The sequence below is a fragment of the Arachis stenosperma genome, chromosome 6 (genome assembly GCF_014773155.1).
Source record: "Arachis stenosperma cultivar V10309 chromosome 6, arast.V10309.gnm1.PFL2, whole genome shotgun sequence".
Classification (NCBI taxonomy): domain Eukaryota; kingdom Viridiplantae; phylum Streptophyta; class Magnoliopsida; order Fabales; family Fabaceae; genus Arachis; species Arachis stenosperma.
Window position 1 is genome coordinate 4,613,082 of NC_080382.1, and position 21,273 is coordinate 4,634,354.

Here is a 21,273-nt window from a genome sequence, read left to right on the forward strand (position 1 = left end):
CAAACGACATCGTTTTTCTTTTTTTTTTTTTTAATTCTTTCGTAAATTATTAGAGGACCTCTCTTAAATGAAACCTATTTTAATATTTTTTTTATCTAAACAAAAGAAAAGACCCAAACAAACGGATTTGAATCTTCTAAAATTTGAATTTCACTTTAGAGGGTAAAGTATGATCTCTTACCATTGATTTTATAGGTGGGGTCAAGAATAAATATGAAAGAGAAACTATTCAAGAGTAGAAGATTACGTTTTACTTGAAATTCAAACTTTAGAGGATCTAAATCCAAAACAAACACCTATTTTAAAGTAAAACTAATAATTTGCTGAATAATATCACTAGGTCTCACCAAATTATATGATTGGGATTACTTCTAATTCCATATCTAGTTATATAATTTGCCGCTTCATTTGCTTCTCTAGCTATCCAATCGACTTGAATATACCAAGATCTTGGTAAAAGTTTATGAATTTTGTGAACTAAATCAATAATTTCAAACGTGTATCCACCATCAGAGTCATGCAAAAGGTGCAGAACATCCAAACAATCCGTTTCACACATAATGTCTCTCAAATCGTAGTCCTAAACTAAGACAAACCCCTTCTAGACGGCAAAAAGCTCACATCTGGTGATAGATTAGAGCGGAGAACTATCAGAACAGTCTGAGATCCAACTCCATTAATGTCTCTAATAATACAGCCAAAACCAGCCAAACTCAAATCAGAAAATAAATTTGTATCACAATTAACTTTAAAACTATTACCTACAGAGGGTTCCCAGTACCAACGATTCTTGAAGGTACTAAAGGAAAAACACCGATGCATATAAAGTCTCAGGTCTATGACAGTGCTTCTGATAAAGACAATCACTTTGTGATCCGTCCAAAGATTTCCAACATTGAGAACATCATTATACCTATGTCTCTACAACTACCACACTATGGTCTCGAAAGAATCTGATTACCAGGCACAACCTTTCTAAACCAGGCCTCAATGGAAGTGCATTGAAATGAAACAAATAAAGCGAAGGACTAACATTTGCCAAAGACTCTTGGATTTAACACAGTCGCACAAGCAATGTTCAATTGTCTCCTGATTCGTATTGGATCTCTGGCACAAATCTGAACTAGTTAGATGCCGCTAGAATCGGAAAGCCTCTGTCAGAAAAATGTTATAAAACCCAGCCACATAGTGAATTTGATCTTCTCCGGAAGATTTAAATGCCAAATTTATCTTCAATCACTATTTCCATTCCAATCACTTTATGCTTCAACAACTAACTGTAACCTTATCTTGCACTGTAACATTTTTCCCTTGCAGGCCACCAACTCTGTCCCGGATCCAGGTCAACCGAATTTGGGTAGGAAAGGCTGCAAATGAAATGCTTAATTGCAAGAAAAATTGTCATAGCAAGCATATCTACCACCCGAGATCCATCACACCACAAACCAGCCACTACAAATTCTGACTCAGATATGTGAACATAAGGAACAAGATCACAAAATCTTTCAGACGGAGTCCATTCATCATACCATATGGATTACTGGACATCCCCTACATTCCACCTAAACCCATCTTTAAGAACCTCATATGTTTTAACAGTGCTGTTCTAAGTGGCCAACACATTCTGTCCATCACTACCACCAAAACAAGTCAAATTCTGGAGGTATTTTTGTATCACAATTTGCACCCATAGTTTGTTTTTGTTATTAAAGTATTCCCAAACCAACTCGCTAAGAAGTGCCAGATTAGCACAATATGTATCTCTTACACCTAAATCACCCGTCTTTTTGGGAGTAAAAGCCACTTTCCACTTAACCAATAGCAACTCTCTCCATTATTATGGCATATCCATAAGAACTGTCACATTAGTGAATCAATCTTTTCACATGCATACTTCAGAAGGAGAGTAACCTGCATGTTATAGATTGGAATAGAAGCCATTACCAACTTAACCAAACAAAGCCTTCTTGCCTTATTCAACAAACACCCCTTCCAACTAGCAAGCTTGTTCTGAATTTTCTCAATCATTTCTTGAACCGTCCTCCTGGAAGACCTTTCATGCCCAATATTAATCCCTAGGTATCTTCTCAAGTCTTGATAAAAAAATGAATACTAGAGACTTCTAAGAGTATCTCCTTGCTTCTCAAAGAAATATTCTTTGAACATTGAGCTTACTAAGATTCACTCATAGGCCTGATGCTTTAGAGAACAAGTCTATATAATTCATAACTTCGTCTACCTAAGCTTTCTAGCTTTACAGAATAGTAGTAGATCATCAGCAAATATAAAAAATTTAGCCGACTGGTGTCCAAAAAGGGGGGTGTTAAGCTTTTAGCCATCGCTTGGGCCTTAGCTTTTTGACCCAATTTTTCTCTACCCCTTTCAACAACTTTGGTCCAGCCCCCTTGTCTGTCCAATGGCTCCTTCACATCCGCTTTCCCATGCAACGTAGTTGCCTGCATCTTCTCCGCAGAATCCGCTACTATCGCGGCATTAATGGGTGCAATTCCAAATTAAAAAATCTATTGATTCTGGGTCACCAGAAAGCTCTCATGAACAATTGGTCCTGCTTGTACATCTACAGCCACCGAAGAAACCATGGGTGTGCTACATTTTCCTACTATATGCTCAAAATAATTACACTTCTCACATATCAATGGTATACATTCATACTCCACACTATATTTAAAGTCGTCGATAATCACTCGCCGAACAACTGGTAGCCCCAGATTCACTTGTACACAAGCTTTAGCAAACTTCTCCTTCTCTGCCGACTTGGTTGCGAGATCCACCTTAATGGGTTTGCCTATAGCTGAAGCAATCCATATCATGGACTTTTTATGATAATACCATATGCTCAACCATGCAATACGTATCCAAACTATTATGTCCCCAAATGATGCCTTACATGGTTTAAAATTTGGAATCCATGGCTTGACTGCAATGTAATGCCCTAACATTATCCATGGACCCTTAATAACACATTTTCCTTATCCTCCTTAAGATTAAATTTGACTAAGAAGTAATCGAAACCAATATACAAAATTTCATAGCCTCCTTTAAGCCTCCATACGCTTTTCAATTTATGCACCAAGGCAATATAACTGAAATACTGCCAAAGGACCTTAATCACGATGGCCTCTTGTAGGGTTCAAATAGAGCATTTCTAGCCTCCTCATAAAACCTTACCTTTGGAGGCATTGGGGTCGCCTTGTTTTTCTGTGACCGTCATTGAATCCTTATCTAAGGTATCAACTCTAATACGCTCCAAGGTTTCAGAAGAACTGACCACTTTATCACATAATGAAATCTTCAGAGCCACTCTAAAACTACCCTGTTGGAAATCCTCCTTGTCACCTGATGCAGCTCTCCCCACACTCTCTCCCGTAATCTCCTTAATCAGGAAAGCCTCACCGTGTTCTGCTCCTGGATTTTTGGAGTGGCGGGGGTGGTACATGCAAAGATACTCCGACACTCAAGTCAGAATAGATCTAAGAGGTAGGGAGGGTTAGGTATGTGTGTCGTACCTGAGGGCACCCTTGGCCTCCTTTATATAGTCCGAGGTAGTTATCTTATCTTGTTGGCTAAGATAAGGGAAGTGTTTGAATTTGGTTGATGGTTAGGGGTTTACGGTTAGCAGGCTGGTTTGGACCGCGGTAGTGGTCACGACTATGGGTAGCAAACGAGAAAGGCCGCCCCACCAAATCTTTTTTTTTTAATAAACCATTAAATATTAAACAACATATATAATTTCACAACTATTTCAATAAATTTATAATTTCTAAAGAGATAAAAAATTATAATTTTTAAATTCACAAACATTAAAATCTTTATAATTATAAATATGTAATAAATATAATTATAAACTAAGTTTTTTGAAACAAAATAATAAAATCAACATTGTCCAAGGCAAAATAAACATTATCCAAAACATATAATTAAATATCTTCAAGTTTATATCAATAAAACATAAAATATAATTCAAAATATAATTTAGAAGATCTTCAATTATCATCTTCATCCTCTTGTAATTCAATAACATCATAGAAATTTGTAAAAAAATAACCTTGACAAAAAAAATGCCTGGCCCCGCAGAGAAGTCCGCCTCGCCGAAATCCGCCAAAGCTCGCGGATTAGACAGGATTTTTAAGTTTGATAGTCTAAAATTTCCAACTCAACCTGCCTTTTTTGGCGGGTTATGCAGATCGACCCGACGAGTTTCAGCTCGTTTGCCACCCATAGTCACGATCCGGATAACTGAGTTATGGTTGCTTCTATGGGGGGCTTGGGACCGAGTCCAAATACCTAGCAATACAACAATGTACTACAAAATTATGTACATAAATCAAACATGTTTGGAGACGCTTTACCCCCAAAACTAAAGTATATATATATTTTGTTTTGAAACTTTGTTAAAAATTTTAAAAATATTTTTAAATTTTAATTTTTTATTTTATTCTAAAAATTTTTTATTTGTATCAAATATACTTTTAACGACTAATTTTTCAAAAAACTTAGGACTGGATTAGTCTAACATTTTTTAAAAATTTAGTTATCAGAAGTATATTTGATACAAATCAAATTTTTTTAAAATAAAATTAAAATAAAATAAAATTTAAAAATATTTTTAAATTTTTTAACAAACTTTAAAAACAAAAAATATACCTTTCTTATCATAAAAATATCCTCACCCATTTTTATACCTTAACTTTCCAAGAAACTCACTTCTAATGAACAAAATTCTTAAGTGACAAGTAATTCATAAATATTTATAACAAAATTATTTTAGTGTATATAATATAAATTAATTAGAGAGAATAAATACATTATCATCTGCATCTATGAATAATTTTTTTAAACATAATAGTTAGAATATCGATTTAACTTTTAAAATCTTTTGATATTATAATTTTAAATGAATCAATCAATTTTATAAAATTTATACTAAATCTTACAATTTTAAAATTTAAATCTTATTAAAATTTTATATTTTACATATTTAATTTATTTTTTTAATTTCACATAAAATTTCTATTTTCTCTACTTTACTTCTAATGACTCCTACCATATTCATTTTTATACACATAAATCTCACCACCATGAAATTTAGCAATAATTTTAAAGAATTTTATATTTATACACCATCCTTACAAAATATATTTCAGCAAGACCCTAAAGATATCCCTAATTACATAACAACACAAAATTCAAAATTACAAATCAACCCAAACTCAAATCTCCAATTCTAGATTTGGTACTCCGTCACGATATAGCTGCCGGAATGCATTTGGGATTAGTGCCCAAGCTTTTTTTTGGTATACAGAAATCAAATATTATTATACGAGATTTGAATTCTCTAAATTTTAAATTTTAATTTATATAAAATATAAAATATAATTTTTTATTATTTATTTTATAAATAAGACAAAAAAATATGAAAAAAAATTATTTAAAAATAATAAATTACACTTTATTATTTAAAATAAAAAATTTAAAATTTAAAATTAAAATTAAAATTCAAAATTTAAATGATCCATATTAGCGACATCTCTATGCCTTTCACTCTTTTCTTGTTCCCTTTCAATTCCTTCTGTCCTTTATGAATTGCGTTCTTGTATGCTTACTCATGCAACATACCTTAAGCCCTTTGTTTCTTCCGCCAACTTTTTTTTCAACCAACATATTGGTCGTTGACAATTAAAATGTTCGAACTTTGAAGTCAATATATAATTGTTTTACATTGATTATTCATTACTTGATGATTTCGATCATGAACTCTTGATGAATCCAAAATTTTTAAAAGAAAAAGCATTGTCGTGTATTTTATGAACATAATTTGCTACATTTGCTTACTTCATTTCTTCCATAAGCCCAATATATAAACTGTCTTCATTTGTCGTGTGTTTTCATAATTTATATTTTTTTATAACTATTTACTAGAAATATAATTAATTTATCTATAACTCTATTTTTAGATGTGAAATAAAATGTGCAACAAAAAACACAATATCATATGTCAATTTTTTTTTCTAATGAAGTTAGTAAAATATAAAGTTGTCGATAAATTTTATTAATCTTTTGATATAAAATTTAATATAAAATTAACATATTATTATTACAGTTACATATATTCTTATATTTTCAGATTTCTTTTATTATAATTTAAAAATATTATAGACTTTAAACTATTTTACTTGTATTTTATTTTAAATAAAAATAAAATAACATATTTAATATGTTTAATATATAATAATAATAATAATAGTGTTATACTAAATTTAAAAAATTTATAATTATAAAATATTATTTTTAAACATGTTATATTAAAATATAAGTCTGTACATTCCACGAGTTTAACATTAATTAAGGAGTAACTACACAAAGTTTATAGAAATTATGTTGTAAGTGGGTTACAACTTACAACATACAACATATGAAAAATTGAAAATAGACAAAGGTTACCGCACGCACTGCTCGCCGCTTCTTCTGTCTAAGTGCCACGCTACGATAAGACTTCGCTTTTACCCCAAATGGGGCCCACTTTTCTGATCAAACGGCCACCGAAGCCAGCGAGAACAATCAGCGCGAAATCAATGGCCACAACTGCAAGTTCCGCTTAGCTAGTTTATCCCTCAGGATGAAAAGACCATCGTGCCCCCGTCGTAATTGAAAATTGAAATTCGGCCGAACCGGGTCAAAGGATCTTTGCAAGAATATAATCGAAAGCCCATTTACTCCCAAAGTCCTAAATTCCTAATGCTCGTTTCCCTTTCTCTCTCGCTCTAGAAATTCAGAGACAACCCCGCTTTCTCTCTCTAGAGTTGAAACTTCGGCAGTAGAAAGAAGGACAACAAGAAATCACAAGAGGAAGTGCGTCGAATTCTTCACCACTGATCACGGTTTGGACTCTCAGTATTCTGTCGTCGAAGTTGATTTCAGCTTGTTCGATTATTCGTTTTGATTCGATTCCATAAAAAAAAAGGAAAAAAGAAAATAGAAGATTATATCGCAGCTATTTAATTTGTTTTAGCTTAGAATCATGTTGCTAAGTGAGTAGCCTTATGATCGGGATAGTTAATTTATTTTATATTCTAGCAGCTATTGTTTTGCCTCATTCGTTAGCGTTCTGTGTGTTTGGGGATGATTTTTGGGGTATTTGATATTTTTAGCTGGTTCAGTTCGTTGTTGCATCTTAATAGGTTTTGTATTTGGTGTTTGATTACGTAACTGTGGCTTTGGTTTTGATTCACATTGAGAACTCGATGAATTTGATGTGCTATATCTGTTCCGACTGGCAAATTCAGATTGTGTGGAAACGATGAGCTTGAAGTTCACCTGCTTTCCGTGGTATGGTTGTAATAGTCAAAATAATTGACACGTGGAAACTTAGGGTATAGAGCGGATAATTGAAATCTTGACTATTGAGTAGACTGAGGTCAATCTGTGATGGAAAACTTACAGAGAACTCTTTGTGCTAGTTTGTTTGAGTTAAGACTTAAGAGGCACCTCCTTGGTTGTGCCAAATACATTTTTTGTATGGCTTGTTTGGAAATGTTTGGATGTTTCTTCAACTGTTCCCTTGAGACAGCTGTCCTGTATTATGAACTTTTGTTGTTAAATAAATGGTTATAGTTCGCAAATTGTATTACTTTTAATCCCTAATTACATGGTTCTGAATGACCCATAGTAGACTTTTCTTATTGTGATTGCTTTCTGTAATGTACTCTTGATTTATGTATTGTCATAGCTTTCGCGATGCACCGTGTGGGTAGTGCGGGGAACACAAACAGTTCTTCTCGCCCTCGTAAGGAGAAGAGATTAACATATGTGTTGAATGATTCTGTTGACACAAGGGTGAGCTCATTACTTCTCTATATTGAATCTTTGTTATTGGAAATGTATTTGTTGACATTGAGCATTAAAACCTGTTGCCTATTCGATGGATGGTTGGGTTGTTCTTGAATAAAATTCATGCATTGAATGTGGTCTTTGAAAGATCTTTGTAATATTTCATGTGGAGATGATTAGGGACATCAATTCATTCAGGGTTAAAAATAACTTTTGGATTCTTTTGGATGTCAAATACTTATCATTTGAAGACCAAATTGCTGCAAAAGTAGGAACAAGTTGACACTCCCCAAAATCAAGGAGATTGTGTGGTTTCTGCTAAAATACATCTCTCTTTCTAATAGTGTTATGCATAGAATCTTTGTTGTTTGTGCATCACCCGCCTTATATTGTAATAATTACCAACGCTGTTAACTTATGATCAACCAGAGCTCCATCAATTGAGACTAGGACATGGCATTTTTCTTTGAAGATTTGTTGAGATGTTAAGTCATACATTATATATTTCTGCGTCAGCACCAACATTTCCTCTTTTGGTTGAAGAAAGTTAAACTTTTGGGATTTTGTTTTTATTATTTATGCTGTCAATTTTCATCAAGAGCTGGTTCTTTTCTGCAGCATTGTGCAGGCATAAATTGTTTGGCTGTACATAAATCTGCAGTATCTGATGGGTCTGATTTTCTCTTTACTGGGAGCCGTGATGGCAGGCTAAAACGATGGGCATTAGCTGAGGATGCAGCAACATGCTCAGCTACCTTTGAATCTCACGTGGATTGGGTAACCAGTAGTTTCTTATTTTATTCCCCCTATTCTTTTATCTCAATTAGTTTATTCACATTGTTTGATAACCTTGAGAAAACGGCATTGTTTCTATACTACTGTTACTTGATGAAGCTCGTCTGTAATGCATTCTTTTATTCTGTTTTCCATAACGGGTCTAGTGGCTTTTTGTTAATAATGAAATTTTAATAACATTAATGCCCGTTCTCAGTGGTCAGGTCAAACAGTGTAAGAAATAATATGATTGATGTGTGGTTAAGTGAGTTGTATGCCATCTGCAAATATCATTTGATTATTGGGTACTTGGTATTGATTATGTGGCACCCATACCACCTTGTGATGTTCAATTGATTTGAATACTTTATCTTCTGTTTTTCATCTCCAGCAGATGTGGATTTTTATATGACTGTTATTTATTTATTTTCTCTATTACTTCATCGTACATGTTACTTGCATTTTGTAAATGTTTTTGGTTTGTTGCCTTTTTGTCTTAAAATTTATTAAGCTCTGTAATTATAATTAAAATCAATAAATAAAGCTCAGTTCTGGTGGAAAAGTATGGTTGAGAAGGAAAAGGCAATGAAAATTTGTTACCTTCTCTCTTGTATCTTTAAAAAAAAAAAAAAAAGAAAAACAACAATTGAACTTTTTAAAGGTTTATTTTCTTTGCTTGTATAAATCCTGATCCACTCAAGTTTTATTTTGTCATCTCCTTTAAAATAACATTTTATTATTTTACCTTTTTCCTTCTTGTTTAAATTGCTAAAAATTTCAGCAGCTAGTTTCTTAAGGTATGCTGTATTTATTGAGCATATAATCTTGCACTTTTACAATTTCCCCTAAATTCAACACTTTTGTTTCAATAGCACTCATTACATTAATAGGAAACCGACGTTGTGAGTCGTCATTCCCACAAAACATGATACCCACACGTTTATAACTCAATTCCAATACCATGAGTGATAGTCAATTTTATAGATGTTATCTCAATCTGGCAGGTTAATGATGCTGTTCTTGTTGGTGATAATATACTTGTTTCTTGTTCTTCAGACACGACGCTGAAGGTTTGTTGATCGCTCTCCATTAATGTTCTAATCAATATTTTCAATCTGTTATTGTTAACTTGGGATACTGTATGCTTGTGCCAGACATGGAATGCATTTTCCAATGCAACGTGTACTAGAACACTGCGCCAACACACTGACTATGTTACTTGCCTTGCTGCTGCAGGGAAAAATGTAATGTACTCCAAACTTTCTAAACTCTTTATTAAGTCTGTGCATCCATAAAAGGTTCATTTATTGTTTTCGTATATTCCGCATTGAACATGATTGATACTTTGTTTGAATTAAAAACTTGTATCTTTATCAAATGCATCTTCTGATCCTTTAATAGTGGCATGCATTTTAGAGCAATATTGTTGCCTCTGGTGGCCTTGGTGGGGAGGTTTTTATATGGGACATTGAAGCTGCACTTGCTCCAGTTTCCAAGGGCAATGATGCTATGGTTGATGATTCTTCAAATGGTATCAATGGCCCTGGCAATTCACTACCATTGGCTAACATACGGACCATCAGCTCAAGCAACAACATATCCATGCACACTACTCATACTCAGGGTTATGTTCCAATTGCTGCCAAAGGCCACAAGGAGTCTGTTTATGCATTGGCAATGAATGAAGGTGGAACACTTCTGGTTTCTGGTGGCACAGAAAAGGTACTATGTGGGATTAATTTTCAAATTTGTGTTCTTAGTTAGGATTATGTTCTCTTTGGAAATTTACAGGTGGTTTGTTTGAGCTATAGTGGCTTGAACTTCCTTAGCTAATTGTGGAATTCTGCCCTGATCTTCATACTTGCTTCATTTCTTTTTCTTTTTTGCCCCTTTTTCCCCTTTAGGTTGTGCGTGTTTGGGACTCAAGATCTGGATCAAAGGCTCTGAAGCTAAAAGGGCATACGGATAACATCAGGGCTTTGCTCCTGGATTCCAGTGGCAGGTTTGTTGAGTCCACATCTAATTTTAGTTGCATATTTTCAATTGACATTTATATTTAACATCAGAGTGCTGCGTCTGGGTCACGTTGTTGAGTGGACATATAAGGTTAGATATACATATTTTCAGAAATTTATATTTTAAAGCTGTACTTGGCCACTTGCTTTGTACTTCAAATTTATTATTTTTCTCTAATATCTTAAATCTTTCTCATTTGTTGTTATATGGTCTCTCAACATATTAATAACTCATCTCCTACAAGTCAGCCAAATTATTTTAACAATGATTATTTCAGGTATTGTTTATCAGGATCTTCGGACTCTATGATAAGGTAACTTATGCATATGGTGTCATAAGTGTTTCTATCTTTCAATTTTCCCCGTTTTTCTGTTGACTAGTAAGATCTCCATCTTTTCTGATAGGCTTTGGGATATAGGCCAGCAAAGATGTGTTCATTCTTATGCAGTTCACACAGATTCTGTTTGGGCACTTGCCAGCACCCCAACGTTTAGTCATGTCTATAGTGGTGGGAGAGATTTTTCAGTGAGTGCAACTTTTGATTAAAGATTATGTCAAAATTGTTTATTTAGTTATTGTGTTGTATGGTTTGTTGATTTTTCTAATGCATTTGTTGTTTTTTTTTTCTTTTTTGGGGTATCGTAAGCTATACTTAACAGACCTGCAAACAAGAGAAAGTAGTTTGCTTTGCACAGGGGAACATCCTATTCTTCAAGTGGCGTTGCATGATAATAATATATGGATTGCATCAACAGATTCTTCAGTTCACAGGTGGCCTGTTGAAGGACGCAATCCCCAAAATATTTTGCAACGAGGCAATTCATTTTTAGCTGGAAACTTGTCCTTTTCAAGAGCAAGGGTGTCACTAGAGGGATCTACACCTGTATGTTACATTTAGTTCTGAAAAAATCACCAGTTAATTTTTTATTTATATAATCTATGAAGTTTTATTTTGTGAACCTGGAACTCTATACTACCAGTTGCATGTGTTCTTTACGGAGATGAATATTTTATTTATCTCATCTCTTTGCTTGATGTTTGGAAATGGGAGGATTGTGTTAAAGAAATTCTTTTTATGAAACTAAAGTTTCTGTTGAATCTTTCTGCTCTGGGGAACTAATAGTTCTTACTTTTTGTTACCAATATTACAAATGTTAACAGGTTCCTGTTTATAAAGAGCCCAACTTAACCATCCCTGGCACCCCTGGAATAGTGCAACATGAAGTTTTAAATAATAAGAGGCATGTTCTGACGAAGGTAAGCATAGTGTTTTTTCATGATATTAGGCTGAAACATGTCAATATTATCATCCATTTGCTGCTAAATTTTAATCTTTCTCTATGACTTTCCGAATCAAGTGATAAATGTATCTTTTCTTAGGATACTTCTGGATCAGTCAAACTATGGGAGATTACTAGAGGTGTTGTGATTGAAGATTATGGGAAGGTGCATTTTGTTTTGTAACTTGCATGACATTATTGTTTCTACGGAGGGTCTGAGCTTTAGTGAATAATATTTGACAATTTCAACCACAGCTAGCATGCTCATTTGTTTACTTGTGGACTCTTTAATTTAGGTTTCATTTGAGGAAAAAAAGGAAGAGCTATTTGAGATGGTATGATTACTAATTCACCTTAAGAATTTAACTTTCATATTTTTTAATTGGTAGGGCCTCATTTATGAGTTATATTAATTTGTTAATTCTAGCTAACATCTATTTTCTTTTGATGCTGATTCAGGTTAGCATTCCCGCATGGTTCACTGTGGATACTAGGCTTGGAAGTTTGTCTGTACATTTAGATACACCCCAGTGCTTTTCTGCAGAGATGTATTCAGTTGATCTTAACATTGCAGGGAAGCCTGAAGATGATAAGGTATGGGTTTATTGTCAAAAATAACATACCTGCCTACCCTTGTACTGAATTTCCAATGGTATTGATTTTGCCCCTATTTTTGGCATGCTATAACAATAGCATTAACTTACAATTTGCTTGTTAAGCTATGATAGTTGTCACTTAAGTTTAAATATGTTGGCAACATCATCTTATTAGTGTATTGTTTATGGGATCAATATACATAACCATCTATAGTTCGTGTTCTTGCTCAATCTGAATTCTGGAGTGATTTCTTTCATGGTGTTAGTCTTAATGAACATTAATGTTTTTATAATTACTAGTGAATTGACAGGCATGTGTCAAAATTGACATTTTTTATTTTCACATAAATTTTTTAGAATGTAGTATTTTCATCGGACAAAACTATCCTTAAACTAAAATATACTATATAAGTAATAGTTTTATAATTGAAATATTATTGAATTCAAAAAGTAAAGGATAAATATTTCTGTTAAAGTGATTTTGGCTCAAGTCTATCCTTAAGCTAAAATATAACTATATAAGTAATAGTTTTATAATTGAAATATTATTTAATTCAAAAAGTAAGGGATAAATATTTTTGTGGAAGTGATTTTGGCTTAATTCTATTATGTGCTTCAGGGAGTCAGGTTCATGCACAATGACATTATGATAACGTTCTTGGTAGCTTACCATCATTAATCCAAAATATTAACATTATTCTGCAGGTTAATTTGGCTCGAGAAACTCTTAAAGGGCTCCTGGTTCATTGGTTGATAAAACGGAAGCAAAGAATGGGTTCCTCAGCTCCAGCGAATGGGGAATTATTATCTGGAAAGGATATTGCTACTAGAAGTCATACCCATTCAAGAATTGAAGTTGATAGTAGTTCTGAGAATGATGCTATGGTTTATCCTCCTTTTGAATTCTCAGGTGTTTCACCTCCATCCATTATTACAGAGGGCACACAAGGAGGTCCATGGAGAAAAAAAATCACGGATTTGGATGGAACTGAAGATGAGAAAGACTTCCCATGGTGGTGTTTGGATTGTGTTTTGCATAACCGGTTGCCTCCCAGAGAAAATACTAAGTAATTTTTTTTCCTTACTCTTGTTCTTTTTCTCCTAAATGGTTGTGTTTGCACATTGTTGTAGTCAAAAGGAAGAGCAAGAGTCCATGCTTGAGACAGCTATCAACTATTGTATCTCAAGTTGTGGGAATTTTTTCTTCCTATTAATACAGTGCCATTGTTTTATTGATCCTAAAATTTTTGAACATTTTTCTACTTCTAATATTTGTTGCCATAAAAACAAATGGGATTTTGTTCATGAGTTTGTAGTCTGAGTATGATAGCTTTAAGCTTTAACCATGATTGAGACAGCGATATGATGTTCTTTCTTTGAAATTGGTTCTTTGTTATAACATCTGCAGGTGTAGCTTCTATTTGCATCCATGTGAAGGTTCTTCAGTCCAGATCCTCACACAAGGGAAGCTAAGTGCTCCACGTATATTAAGAATTCACAAAGTAAGTTTTAATACTTACAGTAGTTGACAGTTGGAAATAATTGTTTTCATAGGAAGTACGTGTTGTTTAGCTGATGTTGATAATGCTTGAAAGAGATTCCTTGTTTTGTCTTTAAATTTATTTATTTTTAACTGTTGGTCTAGGTTATTAATTACGTTATAGAAAAGATGGTCCTCGACAAACCTTTAGATAGCTTAAATACCGATGGTAGTTTTGCCCCTGGACTTGCTGGGCCACAATTGCAGCATCAAGTAGTTGGGGATGGATCTTTTCGATCGGGATTTAAGCCTTGGCAGAAGCTTAGACCTTCTATTGAAATATTGTGCAACAATCAGGTGAGTTATATTTCTCCTTCAATGCAGTCTTATGATAGTGCATATCTTATAGCTTTGCTGATGCTAATATTGAGCAAGTTCATTGCTTAGTAGCTTGCTTCTGAATGATTGTATGTGTTCTCTGGAATTTGATGACATATGTATTACTAGAATTATGTTATTCCTGAAGAATTTTTATTTATTAATGGCGTCGTCTAATCCATATAGCCGATCCCACCTAATGGGATAAAGCTTTGTTGATGTTGTTGTAATGCATCTGCAATGTTACAACTCACTAATTTCCAAATGCATGAGGAAGAGTTCCTAAAAATCTGGTCACTAGCTATTGATGTGGGTAAAATATTTCTGGCCTGCTTACAGCTAAAAATCAGTTTACTCACACGTATGGCACCTAGATGCTTCAATTCAAACAATAGTGATGCTTTTTTAGCATAAAAATTGGTAGCCATGTATAAATTTTATTCACTTGACATGATGAGAATAAGATAAACAGATAATGCAGACCTGCAAAGATACCTACATCTTCAGACTTAAATGCTTAACTTGTACTCCACTGGTCTGTATTTGTCATAAAATTTAATGCCAGTTGCTATATTCTCCAACTGAAATCTTGAGAATATTTTAAGTCTTAGAACAGATCACATATTATTTTGAGATGCAATCAGCTGTGTTAAAGTTTGAGTTTTAATGCAGTTTTTGAACTTTTGGTAATTTTTGTATCATGGTATTTGTTTTTTCAATGTTGCTTCACCTAATCTTCTGGATTGTATTTTGTTCAATTTATAGTACTTTTTCTGCTTAAATATGATCATTATTTTGGTTGAAATCTGCATTTAACCAACTGCTTGAATTGTCTCCAGGTGCTGTCTCCTGAAATGAGCTTAGCTACTGTGAGAGCTTATATATGGAAGAAATCAGATGACCTGGTCTTAAATTACAGAGTGGTCCAAGGCAGGTGAATACAAATTGCAATTGCATCGAGGTGGGTTATCGTACACTATTCTTACTGAAGTGTATTGAAAATTTACTCCTGATGTAGATGGATTGATTTTTTGTGTGTAAAAAATATGTAGCCAATACATGTTGTCTCGGCATGGTTTCCGTACATAACTATTATTAGTTGTTGCAGGTTTTCTTGTGCTTGTGTAAAAATACTTCTGAGCATTGGTTCTTGGATGCCTGAATTGATCGGTTTGTAAATTATGGGATCACTCGTTGATGACCGAATTCGCGGCCGTTCTTCTGACCAGTTTGGCTAGTGTCTCTTAAGCACATAGCTCCTACCATAAAATTTTGAAATATAGGCGGCGTGCACACCTTTGCCGGACATGGCAGAGTCGTGGGGGTGTTCTTCTGCATCTGGCTACATGAGGGTTTAATTTTTAATTGACTGTTGATAATTAGTGGGTTGGGGATCATACTTGCATATTGTGGGGGGTTGTTTCGTTCAGGAATCAGGTATATTGAAATTTAGAGATGACAACGAAAACGTTGTAAATTTGGACTGTGCATTAAGTACCTAGCCATAGAAATTCAATTTGTGTTCTCAGAGTGTAACTTACATTTAGCTCCCCCCATTTTTTTAATAAAATTTTGTTAATTATTAATTGCTAATAATATTTTCATTTGTTCAAATTAGACAGTTGGATATCTGATATCTCCTATGGATAGATGCTCTTCTGTTGTCTTCTCAGCCTGTCAGCCATCCACTGTTTGGTTTGTATTTACCTTTGTCTATCTATGTATTTCTCTATGTATATTTGAGAAGTTTAAGAATGAGGCAGTGTTGAAATCTTAGCTGATAACGTATTCAGTTTCGTGTCCTAGGCTGACATATTGAACTTGTATTTGTCGGTTACCGTTAGGCGCCTTCGTTGCCTTCGTTTTATGAATGTGTGTTTAAACTCATTAATTTAACGAGTTAATAATAATATAACTCATTGGACACTCTTGCAGAGGTTATATGAGACATAAGTAATTTTTAGTATTTTGTCATTATTTGACCATTATAAATATTAAATTATTTTTAACAAATAAATTTTATTAATTCATGTAAAATTTAAATTATTTTTAACAAATAAGTTTTATTAATTCATGTAAAATTTGAAAAATGTGGACGTAAATTAGATTGATTTACATGTATAAACTCTGGTAAATATAAGTGTAAATTATATACTTATTATGTGTAAAAAAAAGTAATATGTACTGGCTATGTAGCATTACTAGAGGATATATAGCATAAGGTGTGTTTTCTCCTTTTTAAAAAGAGAAATATTGACTTTGAATTTGAGCTAGTATTCACTAATAATTTATTGTGAAATCGATTTTTTTAATACCTATTAACCATTTATCAAACCATAAAATTTTAAATTGTTCAATATACTTCCGGGATAAATTTAACAATTTAATAATTGAAATAAATTATAAAATGTTCCATCTTGGCATTCATTAAACGCTTTGTATTTTTTTTTTTTTACACACTTATTCACACTATATTTAAGGATTCATAACACTTGGTCTATTCACCGAAATTTAAATTTGGATGCAGCATATTAAGAGGCGTATAATTTAATATGGGAAAAGGAGGGGGGGGGATAGTGGTGTTTTTTAATAAGGTGAAAAAAGTTTGGTTTTTAATTTTTTTTTAAATACAAATGAGAGTTAGATTTGAGTTTTTTTATTTTAAATTTTTTAAATATACAAATCTAATTCTTAGATTTCTCTACTTCAAATCTGAGAGTCCGATTTGTTACTTAAAATTAAAAAAAATTAATCTTATATCAAAGAAAAACATAAAAATTATCTATAATAATAAATTACACACAATTTTCTTCTATATAAAAAAAATTAGTTTCATTAAAAGTTAGGAAGGTTTTCAAGTATATCATTATACTTTTTTGGCATATTGATATTTCAATTCTTACAGCCATTGAGATTTATATTAAATAACTTATATAGTTTAGATTGAGTTGGCAAAATTATTGTGAGCATGCAATTTGAAAAATTCACCAAATACATGCAAATGGTCTTTTCTTTTTCCGGTTTTTATTGGTTCAAAATTCTATGGTTGTGCAACTTGTACTTGCATTGCAAAATTTTTAGCCTTCTCTTTTTCAAGCCATAATATGTTGTAGAATGTAGAGTAAGCTGAGCTTAAATTTGAAGTCACATTTTTTCTAATGACCCTTTCATATGTTAAAACCAAACAAAAATAAATATGCAACTAGTATAAAAGTAAAAAAATATTTGGTAATTTAGACAATTAATCAATATTTAATTTTGATAAATATCATTTAGTGATCGTTAGTCATATTAGTAAAAATATATGGTAAGTCTAAAAAATATATATATTGATATTATTTTTTTAATGATTATCTCTATATTTTAAAATAGCTATCAATTATACATGTGTAAAGATAAAAAAAAAACAAATGCTATGATATTTCAGTTTAATTAACGAGTATAGTTTATTTATATGCGATTAGAATAATAATAATAATAATAATAATAATAATAATAATAATAATAATAATAATAATAATAATAATAATAATAAAAGTTACTTTTTATCATCCTATTTATTTGCAATCAAAAACTAAATGCAAAAGATTTTTATAAAGCCAATGAATAATAGCTTAAATGGCATAGTTAAGAGGTTGCGGGTTTGAGTAAAAAAAAGATTTTTATAAAGATGACATCCTATTTAATATTATTTGATTTTTTATATACATATTTAAGTTAAAGTAAAGAAGATAAAAATATATAATGAAAATTTTCTCATGAATAAAAAAACGAGTTTTATTTTGAGATGATTGCCAATAGGATCGTATATATTCTTATTAGTAACTACATAAAATTAACTAGTTTATGATTTCAATTCTCTTATTTTTACTATAAATTAAAATTAAGGCTAAGTTACTTAAATAAAATGGTTACAAATCAATATTATCATATTACAACTTTCTCAAACTCAAAATGCAATTGCAACTTTTTACATATTTATCTTTCACCATTCTTAATAAAATAAAAAGAGGATTTATTAAATAGATAAGAATTGTATTCAAAATTTTTATTTGATCTACACTAAAAATATAAATAAATATAATTTAAATTATAAAACTTCTAAAATTTAAAAAGTAATACCAAATATGCTATATGAATATATAAGTATTGTCCACTTAAATTCACTTTTTAGATAAATAAAATTTAAATCATAAAACTTTTAAATTTAAAAAATTAATACCAAACTTTTTAAAATTCAATAAGTATTGATTTTTTAAATTTTAAAAGTTTTATAATTTAAATTTTATTTATCTAAAAATTGAATTTAAGTGGATAATAATTACTGATGTAGTGTATTCATATAGTATATTTGGTATTATTATTAAATTTTAAATGTTTTATAATTTAAATTATATTATTTATATTTTTGGATGGATCGAATCAAAATTTTGACGATCCAATTCACATTGATCTCCTATTTACATTTAATACAATTCTTATCTATTTAATAAATTATCTTTTTACCTTATTAAAATTGGTCAAAAATAAACCTCACATAAACTACTCTTACTTATAGCAGTTTCTACCTAGTAGTAAGAATAAGGAACTAAATTTGAATATCAAAATTGCACCCCTAGAAGCAGTGACAGATCCAGAAATTTTATAAAGAGGGGGCCGAAAACAAAAAATTGAAAGTACCATATTAAAATTAAAAATTTTAATAAAAAATAATTATATTTTAATATTATTTTAAACTAAAATTAATTTTAAAAAAATCATTTATATTAAAGTTTTTTTTCATAAAATTCTAATTTTTATTCATATTATAAAAGATATAAAATAAATAATATAAATTATTTTCTCTAATACTTTTAATATATATATTTTAAAATAAATTAATGAATATAATATATAAGATATATTCATATTAATAAATAATTCACTTAATATATTTTGATTTTAATATCATAAAAAATAAAATTTAATCTAATTTATTTTTATGTATATTCTTTTTATTACATTCAATTAGTAATTATTATAAAAAATAAATAATTTACTTAATATATTTTGATTTTAATATCATAAAAAATAAAATTTAATGTAATTTATTTTTATATAATAATAAATAGAAAAATTACAAAAAAGATAAAAAAATTGAAAAAATAAAAATAATAAATTTAAAATGCATAAAATGAGATTCAAACCCATGTGTTAGAGTATAAGATGCTTTCCTCTAACCATTGAACTAGAAGATATATTATTTAAAAGTTTACACATTATATTATATATATTTTAAGTTTTAAAATTTTAGGGGAATGCAGGTCCCCCTGAATCCGCCTCTGCCTAGAAGAAAAATAATCTTACACAGTATCTTCCAAAATTTTTAATAAAGATATGAGAAATAAAGAAAAAGGAAATGCATCATATTGACTTCATCCATAATGGATTGTCTTTAAATACTAATTGTTGAATATTTTATCAACTCTTTTATTAGTTCGTGAAGGCAGGCAAAATTTTTCATTGACAGCTTTGTTAACTGAATTTTCAAAAACACATTATACTTTTCTAAGAATATAGAATTATAGGCCTGACAAATTATAGGCAACTATTGCATGCCACACGAAATATATTAGAACGAGTTTTGACACTTTGCAGCAACAACCAATGTATGTGTTTGTCTCTATAGGTCCTACATCGATGAAGCCACTTATGCTTCTCACATGAGAGTTATTAGAAATAGTGGTGATGGGCAACAACAACAAAGCACGCAGCTACGCATTATGTACAAAGCGAACTATTCTTTCGCCTTTTACTAAAGAATACCGTGTACATGTTGCATTAAGTAGCATACGCCAATTTTTGAAGGGTTTTCTCCTATTTTAGGAGTTGCCCACAACAATAGTTATAAATTTTATTTTGTGAACCTTATTAGTAAATTTCAAATAGATGCATGTTAGGGGGTTAAAAAGTTTAGCTAATTATAGGAATAGGGTATAATGCTAAATTATTAAATTTATAAAGTTAGATTTGTGATGGCAGACAACAAAATTATAAAACTAGTTATATGTGAGTACATAGAAATGATAATATTATTTTTATTTAAAATTTTAACAAATTATAAATTAAATTATATCTTTTTAATAATTTAAAAATTTTAAATTGATTAAATTAAAATAAATTAATTTAAATAGGGTATGATGTTTTACAATTAATTTTAAAGATAAAAAATATAAATTCAAAAAATTGTGTTTTATATTTATATTTATATTCAGATTTTTCTTACTATATTTAAATATTAATAAACCCCAAACATATACATAATAAATTCGTGCAATAAAAAAAAAATACCCGACATACATACATAACATTAAATAGTTACAAAGTTATGGGTTTAATTGCAGTAATAACCTCTTATTGATTTTATAAATAATTGTTCCTTATAAAATATACATTATATAATCACCAGATAAGCAATTTGAAATTAAAAATTTTAAAATGAAAAATAATTCTAAAAATAATATTATGATATTTATATAGATCTAATATATTTAAAGTTTTAGTATCATACATGTATTAATAAAAAGAATTCAGACTATTTTCAAAGTTAAGATAATCTCATTAATTATATATAAAGTCTTAGACTCGTGACATTGTATTTTTGAAAAATTATACAATCATTCTTACTTGCCAAACTAACTATTTTTTAATCTCTTAGATTCATTTAAAAAAAAATAATGTATTCAAATAATTATTTTATTTAGATATACTAACTTTTTAATAAATTTAAAAAATAAAATAGATATTTATTTTGAAAAAAATATTAAATATCAAATAACTTAGACAAAAAAAATTTAAAAATAAAAAATGTAAATATAGATAAAATAAAAAATTTAGATATAAAAAATTATTAGAAAAAGAA

The 21,273-nt window shown here is 30.6% G+C and overlaps 1 protein-coding gene and 1 non-coding gene across 2 annotated transcripts; both read left to right on the forward strand.

Annotated features, from left to right (window-relative positions):
• The first annotated feature begins 6,743 nt into the window (after positions 1–6,743).
• On the forward strand, positions 6,744–16,203 carry LOC130934972 (uncharacterized). The gene is made up of 19 exons (XM_057864496.1): positions 6,744–6,899; positions 7,748–7,854; positions 8,467–8,625; positions 9,627–9,692; positions 9,777–9,866; positions 10,039–10,344; positions 10,527–10,624; positions 10,916–10,951; positions 11,043–11,163; positions 11,285–11,521; positions 11,800–11,895; positions 12,019–12,084; positions 12,215–12,253; positions 12,378–12,512; positions 13,220–13,581; positions 13,923–14,016; positions 14,160–14,351; positions 15,212–15,333; positions 15,481–16,203. Exons 2-18 carry the CDS (start codon positions 7,756–7,758, stop codon positions 15,308–15,310), a joined length of 2,295 nt encoding a protein of 764 aa, XP_057720479.1. The 5' UTR covers positions 6,744–6,899; positions 7,748–7,755; the 3' UTR covers positions 15,311–15,333; positions 15,481–16,203.
• A 3,920-nt stretch (positions 16,204–20,123) lies between these two features.
• LOC130937000 (U5 spliceosomal RNA) lies at positions 20,124–20,241 on the forward strand. Its single transcript, XR_009068239.1, has one exon. It is a non-coding gene; the product is annotated as a U5 spliceosomal RNA (small nuclear RNA).
• The last annotated feature ends 1,032 nt before the right edge of the window (positions 20,242–21,273 follow it).

Bases quoted from the DNA above. Each gene is read 5' to 3' on its own strand.
- LOC130934972 (XM_057864496.1), top strand. From the start codon at position 7,756: ATGCACCGTGTGGGTAGTGCGGGGAACACAAACAGTTCTTCTCGCCCT. The intron at 11,164-11,284 runs GTGAGTGCAACT...GGGTATCGTAAG, and splicing joins GTGGTGGGAGAGATTTTTCA to CTATACTTAACAGACCTGCA. The intron at 13,582-13,922 runs GTAATTTTTTTT...TAACATCTGCAG, and splicing joins CCTCCCAGAGAAAATACTAA to GTGTAGCTTCTATTTGCATC.